This window comes from Anolis sagrei, chromosome 2 (assembly GCF_037176765.1).
Source record: "Anolis sagrei isolate rAnoSag1 chromosome 2, rAnoSag1.mat, whole genome shotgun sequence".
In the NCBI taxonomy this organism is placed as follows: domain Eukaryota; kingdom Metazoa; phylum Chordata; class Lepidosauria; order Squamata; family Dactyloidae; genus Anolis; species Anolis sagrei.
This window is the reverse complement of record NC_090022.1, coordinates 213,793,689-213,813,883: the sequence shown is the minus strand read 5'-3', so window position 1 is coordinate 213,813,883 and position 20,195 is coordinate 213,793,689. Positions and strand designations below refer to the sequence as shown.

At 39.6% G+C, this 20,195-nt stretch overlaps 2 protein-coding genes across 5 annotated transcripts in view; one reads left to right on the top strand and one right to left on the bottom strand.

The window, feature by feature from the left end:
* SNAPC3 (small nuclear RNA activating complex polypeptide 3) overlaps positions 1 to 12,039 on the top strand; it is a 30,905-nt gene extending 18,866 nt beyond the window's left edge. The window contains exons 4-9 of the mRNA XM_060762409.2: positions 1,851 to 1,955; positions 2,381 to 2,530; positions 4,028 to 4,110; positions 5,239 to 5,403; positions 6,089 to 6,196; positions 10,725 to 12,039. Of these exons, the coding sequence (XP_060618392.2) occupies positions 1,851 to 1,955; positions 2,381 to 2,530; positions 4,028 to 4,110; positions 5,239 to 5,403; positions 6,089 to 6,196; positions 10,725 to 10,872 (759 nt within the window). The 3' untranslated portion in view covers positions 10,873 to 12,039. The remainder of the gene's footprint in view (positions 1 to 1,850; positions 1,956 to 2,380; positions 2,531 to 4,027; positions 4,111 to 5,238; positions 5,404 to 6,088; positions 6,197 to 10,724) is intronic.
* A 4,531-nt stretch (positions 12,040 to 16,570) lies between these two features.
* Positions 16,571 to 20,195, bottom strand: part of PSIP1 (PC4 and SRSF1 interacting protein 1) — a 41,330-nt gene continuing 37,705 nt past the window's right edge. For all 4 annotated transcript variants that reach the window (XM_060762413.2, XM_060762411.2, XM_060762412.2 and 1 more), the window contains exons 16-17: positions 19,247 to 19,352; positions 16,571 to 17,331 (exon numbers count right to left, since the gene is read on the bottom strand). In XM_060762413.2, the coding sequence (XP_060618396.2) occupies positions 17,271 to 17,331; positions 19,247 to 19,352 (167 nt within the window). In that variant the 3' untranslated portion in view covers positions 16,571 to 17,270. The remainder of the gene's footprint in view (positions 17,332 to 19,246; positions 19,353 to 20,195) is intronic.

The window sequence follows — 20,195 nt, the reverse complement described above, 5'->3', positions numbered from 1 at the left end:
CAAAGGTGGCCTAATCGGAAGGCTGAACATGGAGTCTCCAAGCTCTCCTGGGGTCTCCAGTGCCACAGCCACCGCTCATCCTCCCCCTCTTCCTCCTCCATGGCCAGCCAGGCTTGACTCGAATATAAGCTGAGGGAGGGTTTTTCAGCTGGAAAAAAGAGCTGAAAAACTTAGCTTATCTTTCTGCAACATTTTGCAGGTGGAGTCCATTAGATTATTGACGGAATACAGCTAATATGATGATGATTATAATAGCTTGCACTTAAAAACAATCAGCGCTGACAAAATTACCATCTGTCAGCTTCAAAGAGGCCACCCTATTTCGCGATCTGCACACATTATTCGCCGATACATCACACAGTCCTAGACACTTGGGAAATGTCTGACGTGTTCAAATCCAAAAGCCAGCATAGTGATCTTGTTTGCTGTGTACTAATCTTGTTGTATATAAAATAATAATAATACTAACAACAACAACAACAACAAGAACAACAACAACACTTTGTTTATATTCCATCCTTCTCCCTGTGGGGACTCAGAGCGGATTACAGTGTAAACAGATATCGGCAAACATTCAATGCCTTGTTACAGTACGCTGAAACACACAAACACAAACAAAGCCAGAGCCTTCTCCTTTGCATTGTCACTTGCTGGTCATGTGACCAGCATGACTGTTTGGAGTGTCTTATGCCTTTCCCACCAAAGCGGTACCTATTGATCTACTCACATTTGCATGTTTTCAAACTGCTAGGTTGGCCAGAGCTGGGCTAACAGTGGGAACTCACCTTGTCTGGCAGATTCGAACTGCTGACCTTCAGGACAGCAGTTTAGCAGCACAAGAATTTAGCACATTTCACCACCGCATCAACATAGTGTAATTGGATGCATTTGGAATCATGTTCAAAGAGTCTAAGAAATGGAGTATATCCCAATGTAAACAAGACCTAGGTCTCCCTGATGACCTTATGGTCAACTTCAGTTGGAAGACCTAGAGATTCCCAGAGAGGTGTTTTCTGCTGGAATCTCTAGATCCTCCAGCATGACTCTATGAAGAACTTCCAGTGGAAATTGACCGTAAAGAGCCTGGAAGGGCACAGAGATTTGTAGAAAACATTTTAATGACATCTGTGAAAAATCTATTATCTGTTAAATCAAACCCACAAATGGGGAGCATTGACTGGATATTCTTATTCCAGAATCTGAGATTATGTGCCCCTTTATTTATTATGGAGGGCAACCACAATGGAACCTTCTATTTCACCCATATCCTGATTACAAGCTACCTTTAGAAATCTAGTAAATTGGGAGTGCAAAACATGATTCTGGACAAGAAGGAGCTTTGATGCTTTGATGCAGCAAGGCTCTTCCTCCGTTTATATATTAGCTACAGTGATGAGAAACTCCTCCCTGAGCACACAGAAGACCACTTACTACTAACCCTGAGCCCTGTCACATGCACAATGGAGGACCTCCTTACAGCAACATCAGAGGCACTCCAAGAGGCCCGCTTCTGGCCAAAGGAAATTTAATATGTTGTCAAGTGTTTAACTTTGTGGTTTTTCTATACATTATAACTGTATTCTCAATTTGCTTCTGACACGATAAATAAATAGCGTCTCCTATCCCAGAACACTAATTTACTTTGAGAACATCCTCAAGGCACCAGCCACCATGATAACCACTGTGGTTATCATTCAGAAGTTGTGTGTCTTAACAATATTTGAGCCCAGTATTTGAGTCCATCAAGGGGGCTGGGTTTTTGAAAATCGGTTTGCATTTGTTTTTTAATTTGCCACACAGTATTTTTTAGTTAAACATTCACATGCAATTTCAGTGTTCTCATTCATTAGGAGTCTCACGCAATTGGAAAGAAGCCAAAAGATCCAGCCAACTTAGTCAAGGAAGGAGAGCTTGTCTTAACTCTCAATATTTACTACCCTGTTATATTTCAGAAGGTTAGTAACTTTCTTTTTATTTCCTTTATTTCGCTCTCATCTAGACTGTCACAGCCGCCATCACCGGTTCAGGACCTGAACAGCCTCCTTAGCAGCAGGTGGAAAAGAGTGATAGAGTTTGACGTCATCTGCGTACAGATGGAATCAGACTCCAAAATTCCAGATGATCTCTCCCAGCTGCTTCATGGAGATGCTAAGCAATATAATTCGCAAATGAACTGACATAAATTTTAAATTATTCCCTGTTATGCAGCAATTTAAGGCTTTGTAGGGGTGGCAGCTCCTGAGATTTTAGAGGGGACACAATAGGAGTGATGATTGTATTAAGCCGACACTTTCCCCCACCTGATTCAAAAATAAAGCTAGAGAGATGTTATGTTTTTGTTTGTATTTTAGTTGATCTTTGTTCTTTGTGTTGTTCATAGCATAAGCTTCAAAAGCCATATCAGACAGTGTTGGTTCTTGGTAGCCAGAAACTTACTGAACTGAGAGATTCCATTTCCTGTGTCAGTGACCTTCAGATTGGAGGGGAATTCAGCAATAATCCTGATCAAGGTCCTGAAAACATCAGCAAGGTATTGTAACTTTAATTTCTAGTATTTTCCTTAAAAAGGGGGGTCTTCTTCAAATTGTTCTGTCTAGGTATCTCAAGGTTCTCCTTTGTGACTTTCACTGGAAATTGATCATAGCATCACACTCAAGGATCAAGGGATTCCTAGAGGAGATGATCTTCAGGCAAAATAAATAATTATATAATATTCTTGGGGTTTTTTTGTGATGGTCCCGTGTCCCTAACCCCAGGAATGTGCTGTATGCAGGCAGTCCCCAAGTTATGAACAAGATAGGTTCTTGTTCTTAAGTTGAATATGTTTGTAAGTTGGAACAGGTCCATTTCGGATAGCAAAGGAAGGGTTAATTCCCTGTGATGTTTGTTTCTGTGGATCTTTTTAGACGATTTCAACTCACTTTCTGTAACTAACATACCTTTATTTACAATTTACAACCTATACACATTCTAAACAAACACTTACTAAACTAATCCATAATCCTCATGTTCGTTGCCTGTTGATTTTAATGAGGATGGCAATCATGCGATTGGATTGTGGCTCCCAGCAGCTCTAGTCAACATAGTCAATAGTGAGAAATGCTGGGAGTCACAGTCCAACAGCATCTAGAACAGGCATGAGCAAACTTTGACCCTTCAGGTGTTATAGACTTCAGCTCCCAGAAATCCAAGCCAACTTACTAGCTGTCAGGAATTGTAGGGGCTGAAGTCCAAAACACCTGGAGGAGCAGATTCTGAGGAACACTGATATAGAGCAGTGGTTCCCAACCTGTGGTCCCCAAGAAAAAAATATGGTCCGCGGCCTCACCATTACTACAGTGTTGCCTCAAAACCACACGGCAACAAGAGCAACTGGTCTCACAAAACCCTCTTATAATGCCGAGGCAACGGGGATGTCAGGAGGGGAGAGGCTGACTACCCATGAAAGATTACTATCACCACATCAGCTCTAGATTATTAAATATGGTTTTCTGTGTGAGCAGGTGGCGACTACTGGATGGCATATGTTCTCTATCAGAAACTAGAGCTGATGTGGTTTATCCAATGCAATTTTCTGAATCGGTGCCCCAAATAACCAAACCGAATCTAAAGTTGACCAAAAACTGATTTGTAACCCTTTTGGTACTAATGGTGGAGAGTGTCTCTCGTGAAGTGGTTCCTGGTCAAAAAAAAGGTTGGGAACCACTGATCTAGAGGGACAGGTGATTCTTGCTCCTGTTGTAGAGGAGGCTCAGGCTTTTATGGAATTCCAATGAGGGAAAAATGGCTCAGTTGTGGGGCAGGCACTAAATATGTCTATAGCATCAGGATCAATAATCAAAGAGTATAAAAGTTGCTGGCAGTTCTGACCTGGCTTGTGGAAAGAACAACTGCACTCAAGCAATCAGGATCAGCCTTGCAGAATTCAGATGGAACATTAGGACAGGAGGTGAAATCTTCCACATACTGATTATCAAAGTAATCCTTTTCTCCCCTTGTTTCTCCTTACATTTCCTCGTTTCTGCAGGATCTTTACAAGTCAGCTTTCTTTTATTTCGAAGGTGTTTTTTATGATGATAGAAGGTACCCAGAGTGCAGAGACCTAAGCAGGTAAAGAATTTAAATGTCTGCAGAGATCTCAGAGAATGCTGAATGTGTTGTTGAAGGCTTTCATGGCTGGAATCACTGGCCTGCTGTGAGTTTTTCAGGCTCTCTAACCACATTCCAGAAGCATTCTCTCCTGACATTTCACCCACACCTATGGCAGGCACCCTCAGAGGTTGGGAAATCTGTTGGAAACTAGGCAAATGAGATTTATATATCTGGAATGTCCAAGGTGGGAGAAAGAACTCTAGCTTACTTGAGGCAGGTGTAAATGTTGAAGTTGAACACCTTGATTAGCATTTAATGGCCTTGTAGCTTCAAAGCCTGGCTGATTGCTGCCTGGGGGGATCCTTTGCTGAATGTGATTTTAGTGTTTTAGCAATACCGCATGTGATTGAATAGCTGTCCTAAGACGATGCCAGGACTTTGAATTTTTCCAGATTACGAGAGAACTCAATAGTACCTTAGAAATTGATATAACAGGAAGAGGAAAGGGAATGATGGGAGCACCTAGGGAGGTGTTGCATAAGGACTGTGTAGTTGGGAGTCCCATATTTTGCCCCTATAATGTCACCTACATATTATTACTGTGGTTCCCAACAATGGCTCCCCATATGTTTGACTACAACTCTCATAATAATCAATATAGGTGGTGGTCATGGATGATTAAAACTGTAGTCCACCAACGTGGGAACCCAAGTTGGAAACTACCATATATTCTACATCAGTTATCCCTAACATATTGCCCTTCAGATTTTGTTTACCCTACTAGCGTATATACCTTGTATTGCCTGGATGTTGTTGGAACCTCAGCTCGCCTACTTTCTCCATTCTCCAGCTGTGAGAAAGCCTTCCTCACAATGTATTTTAGGCAACAATGTTTTTCCTTCTTTCATCCCTTCTCCTCATACACATGCCACATTTCTGTCCCAGTCACATCACAAGGGGCAACCTTTCCTAGCAGCAGCCAATTCTTCACTTAACAGCAGCCAATCAAGTGACATCAGAGGGTCACTTCACCTAGTAACAGTATTCCATCAATGTCTTGTTCTGATACTTTGTTTCTTTACTATTAAAGGAATATAGTCTTAAATTTTAGAGAAGTAGCAATAATATTGACTATAATCATTTCAGCACAATTATTGAGTGGTCCGAATCTCGCAACAGAGGCTATTCAAATCTTCAGTCTGCTAAAATGGAAGACTACACATTTAAGGACTTGAACATCAAAATAGGTTTTCCGTACCTGTACTGTCACCAAGGAGACTGTGAGCACATTGTTATCATCACAGATATCAGGTAAATTGTTACTCATTAACAGTGCCTCTCAGGCTTCTTCAACGTCAAACTCTTCTGAACTTGTGGTAGCCTGCCAATAGTGCAGATTGTTAGTGCAGATATTCTTATGTCTACCAGGTGCACATGTATTTCCTTCCCCAAAATCATTTCTAAAAACTATGTAAGCAATGAAGACATGTATATAAAACTATGTACAGTATCAAATCACAAGAGTCCTAATTTCTTTTTCTCATTTCTTTTTATGGAAATTAGAGCATTGTGATGTTATGGAGAACTAATAAAGGCAAAATAATTGCTTCTGTTCTACTAATAATAATAATTATGTATTTTTTATTTTTTGCCTGCTCCTCAAACTAACAAACCTCAATAAGTCTCTTATAGTTTAGATATATCTTTCAGTTCAGGACCTTGTAACTCCGGCATGGGCAAACTTTGGCCCTCCAGGTGTTTTGGACTTCAACACCCACAATTTCTAACAGCTGGTAAACTGACTGGGATTACATATATATATATAGAGAGAGAGGGGGGGGCACCATTTGTAACTGATAATTAATATTCAGTTTTTCAACTTTTCTGAAAATTATTTTCCCCCTCAATGGCTTAAAATTTTTCAGAGACTTTACATTTGTAGTGTTTAAATTTCAGTTCACTGTTTCAATCTAACCAATTTCTTTCTCTGTGCCAGGCTTATTCATCAGGATGATTGCCTGGATAGGAGCCTCTATCCCTTACTAACTCGAAAACCCTGGTTATGGACCAAGAAGTGTTTTGTATGCAAAATGTACACAGCCAGGTGAGTGATGGCAGGCATATTCCACCTTTATGAACTAGGTTTTGATCATGGTACCCTTTAAATTAGCATATACTGTTCATTTTGCTTAAGCGGCTGAGGGGGAACAGGAAGGGGCCTGAGGCCAGGATTTGTGGGAGTTGAAGTCCAAAACACCAGGAGGGCCGAAGTTTGCCTATGCCTACTATAAAGCAAGCTATAAATATTTGAGATGTATGGATGGACAGATAGGCAGGTGGGCAACAAGTTACTCTGAAGGGACTTTCATTTAGGACTTATATTTGAACAAAATGCCCCACTTTGTGGACATTATCCTGGTTTTTTTTTTTTTTTTTTTTTTTTTTTGCTTTGACCTCTTCTTCCAACACTCCTTTTACTGGTGGATTTTTACTGGCCAACTATAATTTTTGTAGATCTGTCTGTAAACAGGTTAGATTATTTGGGAAGATATCTTTTCAATGTAGTCCTTTTGATAGCTTTTGTTTTAATACTGCTTTAATAATTTAAGAAGGCTTTAAATACGATATGCATTTTGTTGGAAGCAGGTTAGGTACTGGTCCCATGAACACAGAGGTTGTCTTGTATGTTCACATCTTTGTCTCCTTTTCATTATGTACACATTTAGACTGATGCCTGAACAGGTTTTTTGTTTGTTCACGTGGATTTAGAAAACTTATTTTCTGCAGTTAAAATTAAGGATGCTTAAAATAAGAAAATAAGCTTTGTCAGGGTAATATCAGTGACTGTGAAAATTAAATTTCATGGATGAGGCAAGTAACATGTTGTGTTCTTGCTCAATGGGAAAGTTGGTTTTACCTGTTGGCTGACTGTATTAGTAAGCATGTCACAATAGCTCGCTTAAGATAATTTCATACTGCTTCTATCCTGTTGGGATCAACTGCCTGTGGGAGTTTTTTCTTCTGCTTCATGGTGGCTCATTATATCTCACAAAATAGTGGGAAATATATTACTGATGACAAGTTCTTTAATAGCATTAAAGTTCTGAAATGGCTTAAGATCTCAGATAAAAAGGGAAGTGTCAAGGCATGCTTGCTCTGAGCTTCTCCAATTGGACACTTTATTTGCTCTAATCTTGAGCAACATGGTGTTTGGGGCTTGCTTTCTTACTTGCATATCATACCAAAAAGTGGAGCTACTCCATAGAATATGTATTTCTGTGATGGAGCAAAAACGCTAATAATTACTGGAACTCATGGCAGGCAATGGATTTAACCAAATGTGTATGAGCTTCTCAGAGTAAGGCAAGGATGCACTAATAACAAAAGCTGAGTAATTGGCTTATTAAATCTGTTTTGCAAAAAATGGCATTCATAACCATTTTGGAAAGAAAATGATGTCGTATCTTTTTGGCAAATGTGAATCTCCATGAATATCTAGAGACTATCTTTTGAAACCACTAGTCAAGGAAAGGCATGACCTTGTTAGAAAGTCAACCCTTTGAAAAAGTGATGTTCACAAGAATTCATATAATGGCACACAGGTAACTCAACTGTTAAACTGATAAACCAGTGGTTCTCAGCCTGGTGTTTTGGCCTACAACCAGGTGTTTTGGCTGACAACTCCTAGAAATCCCAACCAGTTTACCTGCTGTTAGCATTTCTGGGAGTTGAAGGCCAAAACATCTGGCGACCCACAGGTTGAGAACCACTGTGATAGACTATGTCTTTGAACTGCCTGGGACAAAGACATGCCACTGCACAAAACATATATTTAGCTAGCAGAGTTTTAGAATGTTTCTTTGAAGTTGAAGTTGAAATTGCAGTTCCCCAAAACATATATTCTCCTTTGAAAGCTCTTAGTTTAAAATATGCACTCAGAGACAAAAAACAAAGTCTTTTTTAAAAGGTAACATATATTGTTTACTTGTAAACATCTTGTATTAATTCATCATACAGGCACATTTATAGATAGGATGTAGTTTCTCGGTGTTGAGAACACAGGATATCATTCTTAATCAATCGTCCAAAGTCTTTAAGTATGTATCATATGAAAGTACAAACTGTACTTATTGTTTCTCAAAGCAAACATATAGCAAACTTCTTCCTGCGTAAGCCCAAAACGCATCTGCTTCCATTGAAGTCCAAAAGCATACTGTAACCAGCCCCACTGAGGTCTAAAGCGAACTGCTAACAATGAAGACCAAAAAAATACTGGTAACAAAATGGGGACTTGAGTCTGAACATGCTCAGTACAATCACATATCTGTAGCTCCTCCCACACCAAAGAGGTTGGTCAAACTGGCAAATCAATATATACATACAATACAGGTTAGCAAATATATACATTAACAAACAGTGAAAGCTTGGAAGGTTGCTATTTTCACAGTGTGTTACCAAAATTTCAATTTCAATTTATCTTACTTTATTTATACCCCACCTTTCCTTCAAATCTGAGATTCAAGGAGGCCAATATAGATTCCTTATATTTAAATATGTGGGAACATAATAAACCAAAGCTACTTTTGGAAATGAAAATCCACCTCTCCAAACTAGCCTCAAAAATTGAAATTAGTGTGGCTTTTTACCTGCAGACCCCCCCCCCCTCTTTAAAAATCTGAGTTTGGTTTAAATACTTCCCCTTTCTACAGAATAGCGGAAACTGTGTAGGCTGTCCTTTGGTGTAGTGCCAGTCTTGCGGCTTGTTTCCTCTGCCCTGCCAGCCACTTTCTGCTAAGCCACAGGAAATTAAGGTGGTGTCAAACTGCACTGATTCTACCGTGTAGATGCAGCCTTACTCTGGATCTCAGAAGTAGGGAATTCAGTCATGCGCAGGGTCCTTTGGGCTTAAGTTGCCTCAGCTTATTTGTGTAGCAATGCATTTTACTTAAAAAACTTACTGATTGTAAGCCTTCTTCATCAGCAAACACATGCTGACATTGGATCTGATTAAAACTCCTGTTTTCAAATGTTAAAAATCAGAATGAATTATTCTTCCAAAGTCTTCTCGCAAGTCATATTGTCTCATACATTGGTACTATATATTATACATTCAGAAAACTCTGCGATATTTTTTCTTTATTCAGCTATACTGCATTTTTGGCCATTAAGATTGCAGTCTTATGCAACTTAAACTAAGTTTCATTGAATTCAGTGGGGCTTATATCAGTGTCGCAGCTGCTGAACTTGTTGACCAAAAGGTTGCAGGTTCGAATCCAGGGAGCGGCCTGACTCTCACTGTCAGCCTCAGCTTCTGTCAACCTAGCAGTTCAAAAACATGCAAATGTAAGTAGATCATTAGGTATCGCTCCAGCGGGAAGATAACGGTGCTCCATCCAGTCATGCAGGCCACGTGACCTTGGAGGCGTCTACGGACAATGCCGGCTCTTCGACTTAGAAATGGAGATGAGCACCAACCCCCAGAGTCTGACACGACTAGACTTAATGTCAAGGGAAAACCTTTATCTTATATCTGACTACATACATAAGTATATACTCAAGTATAAGCCAAGCTTTTCAGCCCTTTTTGAGGCTCAAAAAGCCCCCCTTGACTTATTATTTTACTCTGTTATTAATATTATATTATTACATTTATTATTTTACTCTATTATTATTGTTATTATTATTACATTTACATTATTTTAATCTACTATTATTTTATTACATTTATTATTTTACTCCATTATTACATTTATTTTACTCTATTATTACATTTATTATACAATGTTTTATTATTATAGAAATTGATCATTATTGCAGATCTATTGGTTGCTGGTTGATGTCTGCTTTTATATAATTGTTATAATGTTATTTCATTTTTATGTTGTTTTTGATGTATTTTAATGTGTTTTATTTTAACTATGTTGATCAGGCTCGTTCCCATGTAAGCCGCCCTGAGTCCCCTTGGGGAGATGGAGGCGGGGTACAAAAATAAAGTTGTTGTTGTTATTATTACGTTTATTATTTTACTCTATTATTATATTTATTATTTTACTTTATTAATAATGTTAATATTACATTTCCATTATTTTACTCTATTATTATTATTATTATTATTATTATTATTACATTATTTTATTTTACTCCATTATGATTGGAAGGCTGCGTAAGCACACTTACATTGAAGAAGGTTAGAATAATGATTTAATCAGAGTTGGACAGTCTTATCTTACAATTTTATGTAAATATTCAAAAACATTTAACATACTGATGCCTCAATTAATGTAATATTATTGGTATCTATTTTTTATTTTACCAGTAGCTGCTGCATTTCCTACCCTTGGCTTATACTCGGGTCAATACATTTTCCCAGTTTTCTGTGGTAAAATTAGGTGCCTCTGCTTATATTTGGTTCGGCTTATGTTCAAGTATCTACGGTAGATGTTTATGCTGGATGCAGTTGCCTGTAATTTAGTTAAGAGTTTAGCTATAGTTTTAATTTATGGGGAAGCACTAGGCTATAACCATGAGATAGTAAAATGCATTTATATGTATTTATACCCTTTCAAGCATCAAATTTGGTAGCTTCCCTTTATTATTTTGATTATTCTTTTCTTTTGCCTTTGACCCTACAGGTGGGTGACCAATGAAGACAGCCTTGCCCCGCAAGACCCCTGCTTCTTCTGCGACGTCTGTTTCCAAATGCTCCATTATGATGCACAGGGCAACAAGCTGGGAGAGTTCCTTGCCTACCCTTATGTTGATCCAGGGATTTTCAACTAAGGCTTCATTAAAAAGGAAGATGGCAAGCTGAACTGCAATCTTACTTCAGTAACAGCTGAAAACATAGCTTCAAATATTGAGGCTGAAAACATAGCTTTAAATATTGAGGCCAAGTTGTGGCTGTATTATCTTTTTCAGCACTGTGTGCACATTTGTATTCCTAACTAACAAGTCAGACTGCAAGGCCATTGTAGAAAGTTAGGGCCTTTCCAGACAGTCCCTCTATCCCAGGATCTGATTCCAGGTTTTCTCTTTATCCCAGATTATCTGGCAGTGAAGACTCATATAATCCAGTTTAAGGCAGAAAACCTGTAATCAGATCCTGGGATATAGGGTTTGTCTGGAAAGGCCCTTAGAGATAGTATTAAAAACTAAATCTGAATGTTATTATGTACCTGAGTTTAGTTTTTAACTGCTCTTGGTCAGTATGAGAAGGAGTATTTCTACTTGTTTTGAGCCATAGATGAATGCAAAGACTAATGAAACGTGCCAACAATCTGGCAAATTCATATTTACTGCTATTACTGCTAAGATAAATAAGCCTTTAGATGACAAATACTAGCCTCTTCTGTAGTTCTCTGAAGAGGGAAATTCAATACCAGATAAACCCTGGAGTGGCAAGATAGTCATCCCTCATTTAAATTCATTTTTTTAAAAAGATCATGGTCACCCCCACCAGGGTTTCTATATCTGAACTGTATTCCTCTGCTATTTGGAGAACAGTATCATGGACAGCATTTTTCTTGCCTTTTAGGTTGTTGCCATGGTTTTTGGTTGGGCAGAATGGACTTTTTTTGCTTGAAAATCTTTTCTATATCCTAATTAAAATTTGTTTCTCTTAGCTTTGATGACGTTACTGCACAGCTTCAAGACTAAAGGGAAACAAAAGACATGTTTTGCTGTCTCTCTCCTTCAGGAGATTACATTTGATAGCAATTGTTTTCCTCTCTTTGAGAGATTAGGCTGCACCGGTTTAGACATATTGCACTGAACACGCTGCCTCCTGTGTTTAATTTGGTATTTGATAGAAGTCTTCCTTTTCTATGTATGTGCCGCTCTCCTTTGGAAATGAGTTCATTTATTTGTAAATGAATTCCAGATGTCCCTTTGTTGCTTTTATTGTACTTCTGCTTTATTTAACAATAAATAGATCATCAGTTTAAATAATACTGTTTTCTTTACAGTCATTATCTTGACTTACCAAGGTATTATGTCATAGCAGGTAGGATAGCTGAAAATGTGGCTGCATTTCAGTGGTTCCCAACCTTTTTTTTGGCCAGGGACCACTTTGACCAGAAACCACTTTCCAACATTAGTACCAAAAGGGTTATGAATCAGTTTTTGGTCAACTTTAGATTGGTTTGGTTATTTGTTGTGTTGATTCAGAAAAGTGCATTGGATAGACCACATCAGTTCTAGTTTCTGATACAGAATATGTGCCATCTGGTAGTTGCCATCTGCTCACCCACAGAAAACCATATTTAATCATCTAGAGCTGATGTGGTAGTAGTAATATTTTGTGGGTAGTCAGCCTCTCCCCTCCCAACATCCCCGTTGCCTCAGCACTATGATGGTTTTGCAAAACCAATCACTCTCGTTGCTGCGTGGTTTCAAGGCAACAGCATGGTGAGGCCACAGACCATATTTTCGTTCTTGTGGACCACTGGTGGTCCATGGACCACAGGTTGGGAATTATTTCTGTATTTTAATCTTCCAAGTCAGATGCATAGCTCACCAGATGTTGTTGGAAGACATCTCCCATCCTTACACATCACCACTGACTATGCTGGTTAGTTCTGTTGATGGAGTGCTCCAACATTTGAAAGGCCACGCAACATCTGAAGGGTCACACAGTTCCCAGCCCTATTCTTAATCATTATCAAATTCCACTTCCAATCAATTGGTTTTACTGCTTTGGTTGTGTTCTTCTTCTTCTATTATTATTATTATTATTATTATTATTATTATTATTAGAAACAACAAGATCAGTCCATAGCAGACACAATCTCTCTGTTGGCTGCTGTACTGGATCACACATCAGACACTTCCCAAGTGTCTAGGACTGTGTGATGTGTGTGCAGATCCCAGTAAGGTAGCCTTCTGCAGCTGGCAGATGGTAATTTTGTCAGTGCTGAATGTGTTTAAGTGCAGGCCAGGTTTTTAGGCACTGCACCCAGTGTGCCGATCACCACTGGGACCACCTTTACTGGTTTGTGCTAGAGTCTTTGCAGTTCGGTCTTCAAGTCCTCATATTGTGCCAGCTTTTCCCATTGTTTCTCTTCAATCCTGCTGTCACCCGGGATGGCAACATCAACGATCCATCGTGAGGTCAGGAGTATTGTGCTCCAGAACTCTGTCAGTCTGAATTCGGAAGTCCCGTGTAGTTTGATGTGTTGATTTTCTGTGACTTTTTCAGGTTTGTGATCCCACCAGTTCTTTGTTGCAGGCAGATGGTATTTGTGGCACAAATTTCAATGAATCATCTGAGCAACCGTGTTATGCCTCTGCTTGTAGTCTGCCTGTGCGAGCTTCTTACAGCAGCTGAGGATGTGATCTATTGTTTCATCTGCTTCCTTGCAGAGTCTACACTTGGGATCTGACGTCGACTTTTCAATTGTGGCTTTGATGACATTTGTTCTAATGGCTATTATCTATTATTATTATTTGCTTTATTCTGTAAATATATCAGGAGGATGTCTGATATAGTCTATATGTGCACTGTGACTGCACAACCTTTGTGATTTTATTATTCCTGTCTCCTTAATGTCCAGGGTGGGACAAAGAACTCTTGTCTGTTGGAGGTAGGTGTGAAGCCAGGCCATTACATGCTAATCAAGGTGGCCAATTGAAACATTCACACTTGCCTCCAACATACAAGAGTTTTCTCCCACCCTGGACATTTCACAGATATATAAACCCCGTTTTCCTAGTTTCCAACAGACTTCACATCCTCTGAGGATTCCTGCCATAAATGCTGGTGAAACGTCAGGAAAGCATGCTTCTGGAATATGGCCATACAGCTCGAAAAACTTACAAAAACCGAATGATTCCAGCCATGAAAGCCTTCGACAGCACATACTCCTTTAGTGTTTTGCCATTCTTGCCTCTGGGGAAAATGGGAAAAGAACCCATCCTAGGACACCTTCCCTCTACTGTAGGATGTAGTGGTTGGTTGGCTCACTATGCTGCTTTTGTTAGATTTAGACAGGTAGCATTTAAAAACCAACTCAGAAAGAAAGGGCCTGTGCTGCTTCAGGGAAAGGTTCTCAGTTTCAGCAAGCAGGACATTAGAATGCAGAACAGACTTGCTTGCGTGACTCTTTCCCAATGTGCAAAAGGCAGTAACACATAATGGAAATTGTATTTAATGCTAGCCCTGTTGCATCCCAAACACAGTGACCTTCAGTGCTATATTGAGTTTACACAATGAACAATAAATTACAGAGAAACATTACATTTTTAATTCCATGTGTCCCAGAAGCTGCTGCAGGACAGCTGGGTCTGTTTTTAGTTCAGTGTTTTGCTTTGAATGACTCCTCTGAGTCAAACCCAGTATTGAACCCAGCTGCCAAATTCTAATTAAATGTCTCTCAGACCAGCTGGGTATTTGTGTTTTGGCTACTTGTTTAATGATGCTAGAACTCAAATGGTCACAAAGTTAAAGTCCGTATAACAAAAAGCACAATTGTGTGTGTACAGAAAATGAATGAGTTTTCTTAGAAAATGCAGTTTTCCTACTGAGTATATCTGGCTTGTAATGTATTTAAACATTAATAATAAATTCCTACTGCTGCCTATTTAGGAATTATTGATTAAGAGTGTTGCGACCAAAAATAAAGTGTATTTTAATCTTACCAATGTAATGGTGCCACCTGCCGTTTCTCCAGTAATATTAGACTATTTAAAATACAGTCTGCAAAGAAAAGGAATGGAATAGAAGGCAGTTCATGCAAAAGATTGCATAAACCAAGAAATTAATGGCAAAAAATCAATGCCTAACATACATGTAAAAAACCAAAGCATTAAATCAAATAGTAACATATAACTATGAATTAAAGCTATTAAAACCATATTAAATCATGAAACATAGTCAACATTTAGACATTAAGACATAAAATGAAAACATAGTATAATATTAAAATCACATAATCCAAAATCATAATCCAAAGCCGTTCCAATTGTCAATTGCATGAATTCCCTATTCATTTCTTGTACTGCTCACTAACCAAAGGCTTGGTCTCACAGTCATGTCTTTGCTTTCTTTCTGAAGGTCAAAAGGGAGGGTGCTGACCTAATTTCATTGGAGAGGGAGTTCCAAAGCCAAGGGACCACCACTGAGAAGGCCGTCTTTCATCCTAACCAACCGCACCTGCGAAGGAGGTGGGACTGAAAGCAGGGCCTCCCCAAAAGATCTTAAAACTACCGAGATGATTCATAGTGGGAGATGCATTCAGACAGGTAAATTGGGCTGGAACCGTTTAGGGCTTTATAAGCTAAAGCCAGCACTTTGAATTGTGCTCGGTAGCAGAATGGCAGCTAGTGGTTGTATGCTCCCTGTACGCTGCCCCAGTGAGGAATCTGGCTGCTGCCTGTTGGACCACTTGAAGCTTCCGAATACTTTTCAAAGGCAACCCCACGTAGAGCGTGTTGCAGTAGTCTATTCAGGATGTAACAAGAGTGTGGACCACCATGGCCAAGCCTTTCTTCCTAAGGTATGGGTGCAACTGGCGCCAAGTTTTAATTGCAAAAGCTCCTCTGGACACTGCTGAGACCTGGGGTTCCAGGTTCAGCGATGAGTCTGGGAGGACTCCCAAGCTGTGAACCTGCGCCTTCAAGGGGTGTGTAACCTCATCCAGGCTGTTACCCTATACCCTGTTTGACCTTAAGACTGACCAGAAACATCTCTGTCTTGTCTGGATTCAATTTCAATTTGTTCACCCTCATCCAGACCGCCACAGCTGCCAAGCACTGGTTCAGGACTTCCTTAGCAGCAGATGGAAAGGAGTAATAGAGTTGGATGTCATCTGTGTACAGATGACATTGGACTCCAAAACTCTGGATGACTTCTCCCAGTGGTTTCATGTAGATATTAAACAACATGGGGGACAATACTGAGCCCTGCAGGACCCCACAGGACAAAGGCTGTGGGGCTAAGCAGGTGTCCCCCAGCAACACCTTCTGAGAACAACCCTCCAGGAAGGACTGGAGCCACTGTAAGACAGTGCCTCCAAGACCCATTCCCACAAGGCACCCCAGAAGGATACCAAGGTCTTCGGTATCGAAGGCCGTTGAGAGGTCCAGGAGAACCAATAGGAACACACACAGATCATCCACTAAGCAACCAAGGCTGTTTCAGTTCCATGACCTGGCCTAATTTGTAAGCCACTTCGAATCCCCCCGTGGGGGTGAGAAAGGCGTGGTATAAATAAAGCAAATAAATACATAAATAAAGCCAGACTGAGCTGGATCCAGATAATCAATTTTCTCCAAGAACACCTGGAGTTGCGAGGCTACCACACATTCCAAGACTTTGCCCAAAAAGGGGAGATTGGAAACTGGCCGAAAGTTGTTCAATTGACTGGGATCCAGTGATGGACCCCACTCAAGCATTTAGTAAACTCCTGAGGATAAAAGTAGTGAATGGATCTATGATATAAAGTTCAGGAAAGCTGGAACATTTCTGGAAAAAAAACACACAACCCTTTGTTTTTCTGCATAAACTTTTAATTTTTTAAAAAAACAATTTTTTCAAGACAGTGTTTTACGACTAATGTGCATCAATAATTCCAACGGAAACAGTCATGTTTCCTTAGTATGATAGCAATACCAAAAGCATACAACAGAAAGTCAGAGCATTTTAAATTGGCACAATTAGCTTCCAAGAACAAAACTAACTTCTTATAAAGGACTGACTGAATGTACCCATACATTACAATGCAGCTGCTAAAAAATGCTCTTGGCTTCTTACAAAAAAACACAAGTGAGCAGACAACTTTGGCAAACATCAACTCTGAAAACTATGCACAGATAGCAGGAAGAAAATAGGTTTGTACAAGGAGAGTGGTTTGGCAATTTTCAAAGAAAGGATTCCTGTCATTAACTAAAAAGCAAACATACAGTATTTAGATAAAACATACTACAGCACTAATCCTGAAACATACAAACACTTTTCAGTCTCTAAAACGCTTTACATTTGAACTGCGTATTGCTTATTAATACTGGGCCAAATGCTATCAGGATGTTTAAATACAAAGGTTAAAGAGAGATTCTTCACAACCCCCATGGAATTGTACACATTAAAATACTATGCTTATAAAATTATTTAAAACTTTCAGCAATGTTGTTCTCAAATGCAAATCCTTATCTTTAAACGTACTTTACAAAAGTGTAAGCTGCAGTCATTCGTTTTCAGAGGTTGCAACCTTCGTCTTCTCTTGTTCTCTACCATCACTGGGCATCCTAAAGGAAGGCAAGAACCACAGCTCACTTTTAAACATCTTTAGCTGCATTTCTGGGTATATATTTTATTATGCAGTAAATTTGAAGGTACTGTATAAACCAGGGGTGTCAAACACATTTTCCTCGAGGGCCACATCAGCCTTACGGTTGCCTTCAAAGAGGCACTGAATCCATGGCTGGAGAATTTGTGGATACAGGGGGGGCAACTATAATTTTTTTACAAAGCGACCAGTACTCTTTAGTTTTTACGCAATCTGGGTCCCCAGATGTTACTGAACGACAACTCCCACCACTTTTGATTATCCACCATGCAGACTGAGGATAATGGGAATTGCAACCCAACAGCACTTGCGGCTCTGAAGTTGGGGAAAGGTTAAAGGACATTTTAAAGTCAATTCTCATATCCACAAGCCTTGTACTAATTTCAAACCCCGCTACCCTGACTAACTGCAGCCTTCCAGATGATACTGTATCACAACTGCCATCAGCTCTCGTCATTATTCGATGAGGAATACAGAGTTGCAGTCCAGCATCTATCTGTATATAAAATTTATTTATTTATTTTTATTTCATATATTTCAATCTCACTCTTCTCATCCCCGCAGGGGACTCAGGGCGGCCTCACAAAAGCACCATACAGTGGCATCATAGTAAAACAATCCACAATACATTAAAATATTTAAAATATTAAAACAGTAGTTAAAACAATTAGTTAACACAGCCTATTAAAATCAGAATCAAAAATCCAGTCTGGGTTAAAACATTGCCTTAAGTGTTATAAACTTCTTTTACTTGCTGCTCAAAAAATGACATAAAAATGACATGGTTGGCCTTGAGTTTAACATATGTGGTATTAACATTATCCTCTGTCTGCATAGTGGATAATCAGTAGTAGTGGGAGTTGTCGTTCAATAACTTTTGGGGACCCAAATTGGGTAAAAACTAAAGAGCACTGGTCACTTTGTAAAAAAAAAACAAAAACAACAAAACAACTTATAGTTGGCCCTCTGTATCCACAGATTCTCCATCCATGTTGACTGGGAATAGTTGGAGGCTATTCTTGTGTATCAGGAGGGAAAGGTCTCCCACGAGTCTCATTAGTTTCTCATGAAAGATGAATAATTCTCCTAAGGTGCAATTTTGGGAACAGCTATCTTAGGTTAACGTGACTCATCAACCTAAATGAGTTTCTTCCACTATTCTTTCCTTTGGCATGCAATCACTATTTCTTGGCTTTTAAAGAGTCCATGGAAAACAGTTCTAAAGATTGTTTGAAGAGTCAACCTTCAAACAAAAAACAATACTGCATTTTTGTTAATAAATCAATACAGAACCACTGAAAGACATCACATATGAAAATGCTAGAAATAATATAGCACACAGAAGTATAAGAGATGGAGTTAGTGATGCTGTTTAGTCTCCTAGAGTAATAGATTGATAGAGTTGAAGGAGATCACATGGGCCATCCAGTCCAACCCCATTCTTCCATGGAGGAAAAGCACAATCAAAGCGCTCTCAACAGATGGCCATCCACCCTCTGTTTTAAGAGTCTCCAGAGGAGCTCCAATGCAGTGAGTTCTACTGCTGAACAGCTCCCACCACCCGGACATTCTTCCTAATGTTCAGGTGGAATCGCCTTTCCTATAATTTGAACCTATTCCTCCTTTTTCTAGTCCATATGGCAGCAGAAAATAAGCCTGCTCTCTATTCCTTATGACATCCTTTCCAATGTTTAAACATTGTTTTTTTCTCAAGGTTTTTCTGAAAAATAAAATAATACTCTCTGGTTATATGTTCAGTACTACATAGTATTTTATATTTGTTCTGCTTGTGTGGTGAGCATGAATACCCCTCTGACTTGAGAAAAATATAGGACACAGAACCACTATGTATACAGACTGGAAAAACCACTTACTTCTTCTTACTGCCAGCATCAAGCTTCTCTCTCTTTTCCTCTGTGCTGTCTCCATTCTGCTGGTTTGCATCTTGAGAATCAGAACCACCATTCACTATTTTTGTGCCTGTAATAAGGGAAGGGCATTTTTAAAAAATGGTTTTGTTTTGTTAAAACTAGCTGCCTGTTAATGTTAGTTTAATCTGATAAGCAACTAGTAAAGGTAAAGGTTTCCCCTGACATTAAGTCTAATCATGTCCAACTCTTGGGGGTGGTGGTGGTGGTGCTCATCTCTATTTCTAAGCCAAAGAGCCGGTGTTGTCCATAGACACCTCCAAGGTCATGTGGCCAGCATGACTGCATGGCGCACCATTACCTTCCTTCAAAAGTGGTACCTACTGATCTACTCACATTTGCATGTTTTCAAACTGCTAGGTTTACAAAAGCTGGGGCTAACGGCAGGAGCTCACTCCGCTCCCCAGATTCAAACCGCCGACCTTGCAATGATTTTGCAGAACCTCCTGGTGGCACAGTGCATTCCCACTGTGCCACCAGGAGGTTCTGCAAAATCTATACAAGTGATATTGTAGCTACATAACCATGGTTGTTATGTAGCTATAGATTACCGTAATGCACTCCACCTAGGCTGCCTTTGAAAAGTAATCAGAAACATCAGCTGGTCCAAAAAGAAGCAACCAGCTTTTAATGGACTGGCTACAGGGAACACACAATTCCCCTGTTGCAACATCTCCAGTGGCTGCCAACCCATTTCTGGGCACAGTTCAAAGTGCTGGTTAACCCCTGTCCAGGTTATCTGAAGGACAGTATCTCTATGAACCTGGTAGACATCTACGATCTACCGGGAGGGCTTTCTCTCTGTCCTACCACCCGCTCAAGAAGCGCATTTGGTGGGAACACCAGAGAGGGCCTTTTTGGTGCTGCTCCCAGACTGTGGAACTCCCTCCCAACA